We start from the raw sequence: 12098 nt of genomic DNA, 5'->3' as shown, positions 1-12098 counted from the left end.
GCGAATTTAGCGAAATGGCAATGTGTTTAGGGGAAGATTATTAATAATAATAAAAAAAAATAAAAATAAAATAATAATAAAATAAAAAAAAAAAAAATAAAAAATAATAAGATTTTTCAGATGGATTTCGATTTAGCCGTGATAATTCGATAATTTCGATGGTAGTAAATCGCCATAATAAATACAAGATTAAAAATACAGCATTAAGATCTGCTTTACAGATTCGCAACAATTTACGATCCAGGTATTCATACGATAATTGCATTAAAATAAATGTCACGAATAATGTAAACTTTAAACTAATGAGATGAAATAAAAAGGACGATGATTCACGTATTCCCAGAAAATATATTTTCTTACATTTTCACAGCCTCAACGGCACAATCGTACAAAACGTTTTATTTTTCTTCTTTAATATAACGAACAGTTATCAAACTTTTTAGTATATATTTCAATTACGATATAAGTATCTCAAAAGTTTCTTATCTTTGTTTTTCCTTTCGTATTAACATGCTTCATGGAAGCTTATATATATATATTTGTTTTTATGCACGCTAAGGCATATTTAATAAGCTACATTTCGTTCATATTAAATTTTATTTCAAATCATTTCTATATATGTGTATATATATCACAAGATCCTTGATTCATTAATATTTAATATATCCCTTCCTCATAATTTCTTTTTTTCCTCATTGACTTTGAAAAATACAAATAACTTCCTCGATTAAAGTAAATTCATAAATATATGTTTAGGATTTGTACAACCCTAAAAGAACACCGTTGGTTACGATATCAGGAAGATTGGTATTTTTATTAACTTGGACATATGGATCACGATGAAAAGTTAATACAGGATGATGTCCCAACGAACTCGGATGAACGTGTCCCAAATCATTGGTTTGCTTTTGCCCTCTAAAAATAATTCATTAATATGAAAATAAAAGGATTATTGAATGTGGCTTCGACGGATAATATTTCTTATAGAAATATTCACTTTTTGTCTGATGCATTCGATGAACGACCTTCAATACCTAAAAAATTAAGCACCTGTTGTTTCGCAACTGGAAGTTTCAACATTTTCTGTATGTACACCTCTAATGCTTCACGCCTATATTCAAGCACTTTTGGCTGAGAGTTCCTTACTCTTTTCGGTGGAAATGGAGCAATATTCGTGCTATCCTTTTTCAGCTACGTTAAATAATGAAAGAAATAATTATATACGTACTTTAAAATATTAACATTACAAAACGTCCTTTTTTAAACATAAAAAGAAATAAACAAGCTTACAATATATAATTAAATCATACAGAAAATACATAGAAAATATACAGTTGTGTAAATAAAAGTAAAAAAATAATAATAATAATAATAAATTAATTATATGTAATTATTCAATGTGTATATACTTCAAATTTTTGATTCCACAATGCGAATCATAACCATGAAAAAATTAAACATACATAATATATGTATGTAGATATAAGAAAAAAAAAAAAAAAAACAAACAAACAAAGAGAAAGTAAAAAAATGATAATTAAAAAACATACCGTACGATGTAACGAGCTAAATTCGCTATACCTTCTCTCGCTGAAATATCGAGTGCCACTATCCGTCTCGAATAATTCGACACAATAAACATAATAGGACCTGCCATGCGATACCTCGACCAAACGGTATCCGTTGATAAACGCTTGATACATTGCATTGCTAATTATTTTCTAATAACCTAAAAATATGATTAAAGAACAAAATTAATTCAATTCATTTCAACATTGTTTTTATCTTAAATAATCAAGTATATATGTATATTAGTATTCATTATCTCGTAACTCTCTCTCTTTCTCTCTCTCTCTCTCTCTCTCTCTCTCTCTCTCTATAGTGAATGTATGTTTTTTTTGTAATTAGATAATAAACGTATGATTCAGAAACACACATACACTCAGAATATTTACGCGCAACATTATGTTTAGAATTATTTTTGGAACGTTTCTCGACCAATGAAAAATGCAAACTTTTAAAAGATTATAGAAATTATTCAAACCTTACCCGACAATACTAGCTTTTTATCTCTCTTTAGATTAAATTGTAACACATACGACTGACGAGCCATATCCAATCTATGTAAAGTGCTTCCTATCGCAAAGAATACTGCGTTGCAAGTATTCACGCATGCGCACTCGTCATATTTGATATGACGCGAATTTTTTTAAACTATTCTAAATTCTCCTTTTTTTTTTAATACGGAATATAAGTAATTTATTACAAAATATTTATTAACAAGATGAGTATGTGAAAGATACACGAATTACTTATTACACGCGTATAAAATTAAAATAAATATTTTATATATTATTGATAGTTATATGAGAATTGTTCATCATAATTTTTCTGATGATCTTTCTGGTGATAATTTTTAATAAATATGTCGGATGTATGCGCATGCGTTAAATTCAATAGCGCGCTTTATAAAAACTATTACGAAGTACGATGATTGAAATATTCAAATTATTTCATATTTCTTTGTTTTATAAATACGCGACGAATGGTATAAAAATTATTATTATTATACAATTTTTATTAAAAAAATGAATATAAAACAGTTCAAAAACTTTTACTATTGCGCATAAATCTCATAATAAATATTTTGTGATGGTTCTTTTTAAATTATTTATTATAATTCTTCGCGAGAGATAGAAGGCGATGATCTTTCTGGTGGAAAGCCCCAAAAATATGTTGGATAGCCTTTAACTTCTCTTTCCCTTGCTACGAAAGCTGAAAATGAAGATATACAGTTTCCAATAAAGTAATTCGCTCTTCCTAAAATAGCTAAATCTACGTGAGGAGAAACTGGATCTGGTTGTCGAAAAACTTGCACCTGTAATCAAAGTTTGTAAATAATTAAAATAAAATAAATATCGAAAGATAACACGGTCGAAAAATTGTTTGTTATACCTGCATGCGCGCTAAAGAATTATTCAACTCATCAATCATATAATTATTGTCAGAAGCAACAAATATTGATCTGACTTCATTATTATTTCGAATAATACGTTTAATATGTCGTAGTATCACATTGAAGGATGGTAAACACATTGCAGTCGTTGCTTTACCTCGTTCATTACGATATCCTAAACATTGAGGTGCAGCGAATAAATTTGGAGTCATTGACGTATATTCACAAGCACGCACCTATGCAAAAGTATAAAGAATTTAACTTAGAATATCTGATTTTGATAGTACAATGTAAAAATAATATAATACCCAATCAATTCCATTACGTAAATGAATTCCTATATATGCTCCCTTAGGTAAATTATTTTTCACAAATGATTTTGCTTTTCCTTGTATCGATTCATTCCATTCTAAACATTTATGTAACTCCTTGTTTTCAAATTGTACAGGAAAGCTTGCAGGTGCACCCGTAAATGCTATTATTGGCCATACTTTAGATGGATACTTTTGTTTCCATTGAGATGCCATATCAGTATGATACACATCGTAATGTAATGGACCATAAAATTCAGACTTTACAAAATCTATGTTATAGGTATCCCAAAATGGACCAAATGGATTACCTTCCTTAGCATTACAAGATTCACCTTTGCCACGTGCCGAGTAACAAAATGCTAAAAAAGAATATAACTTAATGATATCGCGTTTTAATCATTCTGTTTTTAAAATTGAAAACTTACATACTCTTTCCTTTAGTGGCCATATCGTTGGAGCCAAATTATCCATAAAGTCATGCATCAACATCGTTTTGTGACATTCTTGTAGTTTTGAAACGTTGAAATAAGTATCGAAAGGAACTTGTATCTAAGTAGAAGATAAGAAATATTTTGTATATATACTATTCTGATTAAATATGTATAATATATATTCAAAAACTTACAGATCTTGTTTCTCCTGTTTTATATTCAACCCATGGTGGTAATACTAGTGTACGATTCAAAGCTTTAGCAAAACCTAGTGCACCAAGAAAATGATCCGCTTGATTTCCAAATCGACCTGACATAAAAGATATAACATAATTATAGTAAATGATAACGGAATGAATTTTAAAGAGAACAATGTATTAAACAATATCAAATCTTACCCATACAAGGACAATAAAGAATATATCCATTAATATCAACGTCAAAATCTTGACAGTTTACATTGAAAATGGTTATTAAAAATACAATTAAATATAAAAATCGATGCATTATTGTTTAAATTAAGATATTTTATCTATAAGATAAGAATTTAAAAAATTGTTTATTTACTATTCAGTAGCAACAATCAACTTTTATTAAATGTATAGAGAGTTCGTGTACGATCAGCTGATTGGTTGAATGGAAATATAGAAACACAGCGCCAACTAATGGTATGTAAGAGTAACAAAGTTGGTTATTGTTAAAAAATGCGCGCATTTTAAAAATAATATTAATTTGATTGTTAATAAATGTTTTGTTTTATTATAAGTATGTTTCATTGTAGGATAATATGTTATAAGTGAAATTGTTAATTCAACATTTAAATATAATTGCTATTTTATTTAATAATTGATTAAAATGTGTATGATAGTTTATACTTTTAAAAAATTACAAGAATTAATTATCTATATCGGTTATATATTTATCTTCACATCGTATTAATTAATTTTTATTCATCGCTTTCGATATCATCGATGACTAAACAGAATAACAAAATCACATTATAGAATGCAAAACATTTATTTAAGACTTTGATTTCAAATTAGGTCAATTCTGTACATACACAACAGCTACAAGTATCCTTCTATACTGTATAATAAATTTACAGTTTTATCTCTGTTTTTTTTCCCCCCATGTACAAGAGTACCATGTACATTGAGTATGTAATACATGCATAATATATGTAGTAAACTATATAAGGATCTCTTGAGAGACGTTAAAATAACGATCCTTAGTTTTAGGGTTCTATTACAATCATTTTGTTTAAACAGAATAAACATAGTATTTCTATAAAAATATATCTTTAAGTAAAAATCAAACGCAAGTCTCTTTTCCAATTCAACCATTTTAGCTAGTTTACAAGAAGACATTATACATCTTTTTTCTTTTACTTTATCTTTTATTTTTTTATACTTTTTAAATTCTTTTTATTAATCTTTTCCATTCTTTTAGTATTTAGACAAAAAGAGAGCTATTTGATTTCTTGCGACGTACTTGCGATCTCGAACGTGTTATAAGGCATGTATTAACAAAAGCATGTAATTAATTGGCATTATAAAATTACTATTATAGAGATGATATATAATTATTATATTCTTTCCATTTCACATATTAGTAAATTTAAACAGACATGTACTGTTATACATATGAGCATGTATGAATTTCTAGCTTTATTACCGCACCTTTAACAATAATATGTTAGATGCATAATAGCTTAGGAACGAGATTTAAAATAATGACAAATAATATTCTTAAAATAATTAATGATAATTATTAGTAAATAAATATTCATGCGATTTTACGCTGAATGGAAAAAAATATATATATATATATATATTTAATAAAAAGATACTTTTATATCGATACATCATTTTGATAGAATCTCTTTACAATCGCGAAATTGTTCCATTTATATTCATACAAGCTCGTATTTAAACAGTATATTAATAATTAGCCTCATCGTCCTATTTGTTTTAAACATATGTATAAATAGGTCGATTTGAGACATTTTAAAACTTAATTTTGAAACAATATCTCATTATTAATTTCATATAACTTAAGTATCAGTCGAACCATCGTAATCTAATGCAAGTCCTAACACAAATATTTTTATATTACTACAATAATAAAATTTTATTTATTTAAAATCTTTTACTTGATAGCAGACATATATTATATTTGCAGTGAGCTATTTCTCAGCTCACAGCAGCCCAGTTACGTGATAAGAAGAATGTAGTGTAACTTTTGGGCTAGTTAGGACTCGTATTGGTGTTTTGATAGTTCTAAAGATATTCTTAAATTACTCATAAAACATGTAATTTTTTTTCTTTCTTTTTTTTGTATATCAAATAGTATCATGTCTTCTACCAAATAAATTTTGTGCATTAAGTATTTTAATAATATTATATTCCTACTTATTGAAAATAAAAATCATCATAGTAGCAATGATAATAATATAACGCATAACATTAGAGCAAAGTTTTAGTTTGTGACAAAAGATCGCATATAAATGAATGATCGCTTATCGTAATGTGATACAGAGTTTTCCATTCAAATATATAATTATTAATTCTTATGTTCATAATGTACACGTGAAGATAGTTCCTAATGCAAAAATGAATGAAATTCATTGGAATATTTAGGCATGAATTAGATTCATACTTAAATATATGACCATATATTTATGTATATATATATATATAATATACATATATAAATATAAAAGAAAAAATGATGAAGCTCGAAGTAAGAGCTATTCATTCAACATCTGCGATAAATTCAAATCTCAAATACATCATTTGAAACTTGTTATATATACACAGATAAAAATTTAGCATTATAATTATATATTACAATGAAATCATATTTATCATCTATTACTATACTTAAAAAGGACAGTATTGCGATACAGTGCTCTTCTACATTATTAATTCTGTTTACATGCTTTCATAATTCAATTGGATTAACTACATCTTTACAACTCTGTTATTAAAATTATAAAATAACAAGATTATTATTACTATTATTAATTTTTTTTCTTTTTTGTAAATTTTTCAAACCTTTTTTGCAAAATAATGCAGTATCATATTATGAAGAGCGAAAAGCAAAACTTTTTCGCGTCCAGTTACAAAATATATGAAGGCATTCATTCATCAGCATTCCTCTATGTACAAGCTAGACGTACATAAGGTTACATTGTATTAATGTATGTATAAAGCAATAAAAAGTAATCAACTTACATCATGTACTAAAGGCCATGTCATTATATAGTGTACATTTTTTAGATTCTTATAGTATTGCAAATTCATTACGATGCAAATTGTAATTACTCCTTATTAAAGTGATTACAAATTTCGTCCTAAATAACATTTACTTAAAAAAGGAAACAAACATTTTCTAAGTTGACGCAACTATAGCAGATTTAACATTATCACATGTTTATTTTGGAACTTACGGAAGTTGAATTTAATATTTTAGTTTGAACAACTGAATTATAATTCAAACATATATACATATAAATGTATGTATATATAATGCTCCAAGTGTTTAATAATTTGATTTTAAAAAAATACATTTTGTTAACGTGTGATAAGTTTTTGCATAAAGCTGAGCATCTAATTTCTATTTTTTAACTACATACATTAATAACACTGAAATTTGTATGATATTGTAACGGATAAGTAATGCTGACAAAAATATATTTTAAATTAAGCCAAAATGTGGCCTATAATCTAACAATACAGATCGGAATCTTCATATTCTTTCAATTGATACAAGTACAACTATCATTGGTCTTAAATTTTATTTTAGTACTACTATAAAACATTCAAATAAATTAAATTGGAAATTAGTTATTTTATTATTCCTGATAGGGGAAAAAAGGAAAAATAAAAGAAATAAATAAAATTGATAGCTCCTTAGCTATAAATTTATAATTCAAATTTATAAAATATAATGACATGCAAATATACTAAGTCATAACATAAATAAGTTTGGTTATATTCGCTTTAAATTAGAACATGTTTATATTTAAAACCGAACTTATTTTAAAATGTTAATTAATTATTAAACGTTATACCAATGATATTAGTACTTGTGTTTTCGTATTACTTATCATTTGAATAAATCACAAAATTTATATTTTTGTTATAAATAACAAAGAATGATTACTGTAGGAAGATAATGTGCAATGTGGATTACACTAGATACCAGTTTTACATGTAGCTTTTCGACACAAAAGGAAGTAACTCATAGCAGAAATAGAAGTTATAGAAGTTGAAGTTAGATTTTAATTTCTATTCTTATTATAGTTTAGTTGAAATATCACAAAAATGACAACAATATCTTCTCTTGCAATTATTGAACGAAGTTACATATACAGTATAAATATATAAAATTCAAAATTATTCGATTTAAAATCTAATGTAAGACAAATGTTTAAATTGTTATACGCCGCATATTTCTCATATAAAATTGTTTTCTATCATGTAAAACTATAGTATCTAGTATTATTATGTTTTTCTCCTTTCTTCTTTTTCCGAATATATTCATAGAGGTAATAGATACTTTAATAAGATTACTAACTAGAATAATAAAATATTTTGCGAGTCCATGTTACTTTTTGCATTTTAAAAAACGAACTTTTAGAGAATCGTCAGAAATAAGTAATATCACACTATCGTGAAGAGTTGGCATCAGTTAACAAAAGTTCTAATGCGCTGTACCTGTCAATTCTTAAACTTAAAATCCGTCTCAAGTGTTGATTAAGTGTACTTGCAGCAACTGGTTGACAGGGAGTTACACAAGGTGGTGTATCACCAATTAGTTCAGCAAGAGTTATTATAAAATTGGACCAATCAGAAGATAAAGTTTCATTTGTAGGATTTAACTTTTCTGCATGTTCCAAAAATGCGGCTAATACAGATACACCAAACTAAACAAAATATAATGAAAAGTTTAGTTTTTAATTTTATTACAAATGCAAAGATATTGGATCTTTTACTCTTACCTTGTTTACAACAGCAAAAACTAAACTATTATTTTTCACAGGTTGATTAGCTGTTTCAGATAATGCTCTTGTTAGTCGAAGTACTGTATTAAAATTCTGTACACTATTAAGCCACCTTCGAAACTCGGGATAAAAATTTGTCAATAAATGTGAGTCTCTACGACCAATAATTGCTAAACTTCTTAATATACAGGCCCATAAATTTTCCAATTGGCTAGTGTATTCGATTACATTTATTAGAGGTAAAAATCTCAATAGCAGTGTCTAGACAATAAAATCAATTATTATTTTTACCAATTAATTCAATTTAATATAACAAATAATGATATTATTAACTGTTGTAATATTTACCTTTCCTTTACGAATACTAAGCATACTGGCTATTTTGTCATCTTGTATTAACTGAGAAATAGATGTCCACATCATCGAAATTAATTCAGCACCTGTTTTTTTAACAGTGTTTGTTTCTGTTTCACTTTCTTGTTGCTGTTGTTCCGATAGCATAGCTAAAGGATTATTTATATCTTCAATTTTTAACAGTATTGTATACATCTGTAAATTGATAATAACAATAAAAAATAGTTAGTCTTCTGAGAAATCTTTTAATCCAAAATAAATGATAATAATTCATACCCTTTCAATTTCAAGGAACAATTGTCTCGTCTTTTTAGTGTCTTTTTGTTGAGATTGTAATGTTGAATGCGGATCACTATTGGGAACAACATCCATATCAATAATTTTACGAGGTGCTGTAACACTACTGAATTGCAGCTTCCCTAATGAATTCTCAAACTGTGCTGGGATATATACAACTTTTGATGCAACATGTTGAGGTTGATCGCGATTTCTAGAAACAAAAAAAAAACGGAAAATTAAATAGTGAACAATTAAAATCAAAATACACACTTATACAAATTGTATGTATTGGGATTGTACCTAGAATCTTTTTGAAATCCGTTATTGTTATTATGTTTTTTATCCTTCTGTTCTTGATTAGCGTTTAATTTATTTTGTCTATCACAAAATACCGTGTAATAATAATCATCAACGTATGGTTGATTCGTATTTAATTGGAGTAATTGGATATTGATTAACCATTGTTTTTCTCTGCTACTCATAAGACCAGCATATTCATCATATTCTCCAGAATTATTAATGCCATTTATTCCTTGAGGATGATTGTGATGTTGATAATGATAATATCTTTGATTATTTCTATCATGATTACGATGAAGATATTGATTATTCTTAAAAAATGGCTGATGATTCCCTTGTTCATTGGAATAAAATAATCTATTCTGGTTCCTTTGATTTACAGGATGTGGAAAAGAATGTTGTTGACCAACTTGATTATTTGGAAATGGAGGCATCATTGGATGATCTTGACGAAGGAATTGTGGAGGTCCTAAATTAGGATAAGGTGGATGCTGTAACATATTATTCATGTTTATCAAATATTTGTTCATTTTTCTAATCCTTTAAATTTATAATAAATGATAAAATGTGAATTCTACTTACATGAAAATTGCTTGTAAATGGTCCATGAATTGGTTGTCTTTGTACTCCTTGCGGTAGCATAACATGTGGTGGTAGTGGATATCGCAATACGTTACCAGGTTGATCTAGAAAAAAAAAATCAATTAAAAAACAAAGTTCATGAAGCATGAATGTATTTTAATTATATTGAAAAATATTTACTAGATAATAATCTAGGATGTTGCATGAATTGTGGTGAATGTGGTAATCTTAGATTTGGTGGCATCATAATAGGATGCGGACCAGGTAGACCCAATCCTGGTGGAAATCGAGAGGGAGGTAAGCCATTGATTTGAAGTTTGTCATTTATCGACAATGCATCAAAAATAAAAGACCCATCCGTCTTTTGTTGTAGTTGAGTTGGTTTTATAAGACCGGGTGGGGGTCTATTAGCGATAAGACCTCTTTCCAATTCTTCCACTGTACATACATTTTTTAAGGAAGTTGTCAAAGAAGGAGGTGGTCGAGGTTTGGGTAATGGTATAATACTAGGACTATCCCATACACCTGGCTTAGGTACAATCCCTTCTTTTTCATCTAATACTAAATGCGATAAACTATCTTCGATGTTAACGCTGATACCATTCTACAAAAGAAAATTTCAAAATGTATACTTTCTTCCTTATTTTTTAGTTTCAATAAATAAGTAACTGTAATAAAAACCTTCTTATCCGGAACACTTTTATGCTGTGGCCTACTAGATTCTGTAATTTCTGCAAGTTTCTCATGATCTTTTTCCCAATCTCCAATGGTAGCCTCCGAACCAAAAGTTTCATCGTTCAATGCATCATATTCCTCCTCACCAAAATCTTCTTCTTCCAAAGGACAATCAAGCCCATCTTCTAAACCATCCTAATTGAATAAAGATACAAATTTACCTCTGCATATTACCATATAAAGTAAATTCTATTGAACAATAAATCTAGGAGATATATATACACACATATATATATATATATGTATATATATATATATACATATGTACACACGCACAAATATATATATATATATAAAAATTAGGAAAGTAGGTGAGAATTAAAAATAAAATCTGAAAATAATATCTTTTAAACGTTCGATGTTAATGACCTTTTAGAGGAATGAAACGGAAGTGAGGTTAAAATATATATCTTATCGATCATTTGTGAAACGAAATCATGCGAGTTTTTTTCAAAATTTATACCGCGTAAAATAGATCACTAACAAAGAACCATGTTTCAATATAATAAGGTAAAATATTATTAAAAATAAATATTATTTATAATCATAATAATAAATATATCATATAGAAGACTGAAGAAAAAAAAAAAAGATATATTTCTACCGCGACGCGCCTGTTTATTAAAAAAGATTGAGCCCGCACTACCGGTTATGTGTCGTTTACTTATCATATGAATAATATATAATTTTAGTAAAATAATTAAAGTTAAGTGTACATACTAAAATCGTAGTGTCGAAACCGAAAAAAGAGTCTGCCATTTGATGAAATTAAATATACAAAATGACATGTTCTGATGAAACGTCAAGTACTCCAAGAAGCATCAGCTGTCATGGCGGCTAGGTTATAAACTTCGACTATGTGTTACAGATGGCATCTCTGTCGTAAAAACGCGTACCAACTTATTCTAATTAAATTTGGATAATAAAAATACTGAGCACGCGATTGGCTACACATTCGTTTCTTTGTAGTGGTATTGGAATTTATGATTTTTGTAATTGTCCATTTTAAATTATACGAGCTATGGTGCCATATAAGATATTTTTTGTCCAATCAAAAAGTATAATAAAAGAAAAACTAGATATAATTTATAAAATATTATAATCGACTACTTATTGAAATAAAAAATATTATACAATTA

General features: G+C 27.4%; 3 protein-coding genes across 3 annotated transcripts; all 3 read right to left on the bottom strand.

The window, feature by feature from the left end:
- Positions 1-332: 332 nt before the first annotated feature.
- Positions 333-2193, bottom strand: LOC106789346 (sorting nexin-24-like). The gene is made up of 4 exons (XM_014753481.1): positions 2050-2193; positions 1551-1729; positions 998-1191; positions 333-915 (listed from the first exon to the last, which is right to left on the bottom strand). Exons 2-4 carry the CDS (start codon positions 1701-1703, stop codon positions 753-755), a joined length of 510 nt encoding a protein of 169 aa, XP_014608967.1. The 5' UTR covers positions 1704-1729; positions 2050-2193; the 3' UTR covers positions 333-752.
- Positions 2194-2598: 405 nt separating this feature from the next.
- LOC106789345 (GDP-fucose protein O-fucosyltransferase 1) lies at positions 2599-4270 on the bottom strand. The gene is made up of 6 exons (XM_014753480.1): positions 4100-4270; positions 3896-4011; positions 3696-3819; positions 3265-3629; positions 2956-3192; positions 2599-2878 (listed from the first exon to the last, which is right to left on the bottom strand). The coding sequence occupies exons 1-6, from the start codon at positions 4206-4208 to the stop codon at positions 2675-2677; spliced, it is 1155 nt and encodes a 384-aa protein (XP_014608966.1). The 5' UTR covers positions 4209-4270; the 3' UTR covers positions 2599-2674.
- A 429-nt stretch (positions 4271-4699) lies between these two features.
- LOC106789349 (protein PAT1 homolog 1) lies at positions 4700-11718 on the bottom strand. Its single transcript, XM_014753486.1, has 9 exons — positions 11680-11718; positions 10906-11094; positions 10405-10828; positions 10225-10328; positions 9643-10133; positions 9340-9553; positions 9058-9258; positions 8707-8970; positions 4700-8631 (listed from the first exon to the last, which is right to left on the bottom strand). The coding sequence occupies exons 1-9, from the start codon at positions 11716-11718 to the stop codon at positions 8374-8376; spliced, it is 2184 nt and encodes a 727-aa protein (XP_014608972.1). The 3' UTR covers positions 4700-8373.
- Positions 11719-12098: the final 380 nt, after the last annotated feature.

The sequence above is a fragment of the Polistes canadensis genome, unplaced genomic scaffold, assembly GCF_001313835.1.
Source record: "Polistes canadensis isolate GaletaPanama2010 unplaced genomic scaffold, ASM131383v1 scaffold_179, whole genome shotgun sequence".
Lineage (NCBI taxonomy): Eukaryota > Metazoa > Arthropoda > Insecta > Hymenoptera > Vespidae > Polistes > Polistes canadensis.
The sequence above is the reverse complement of the archived record's forward strand: the minus strand, read 5'-3'. Positions and strand labels throughout refer to the sequence as shown.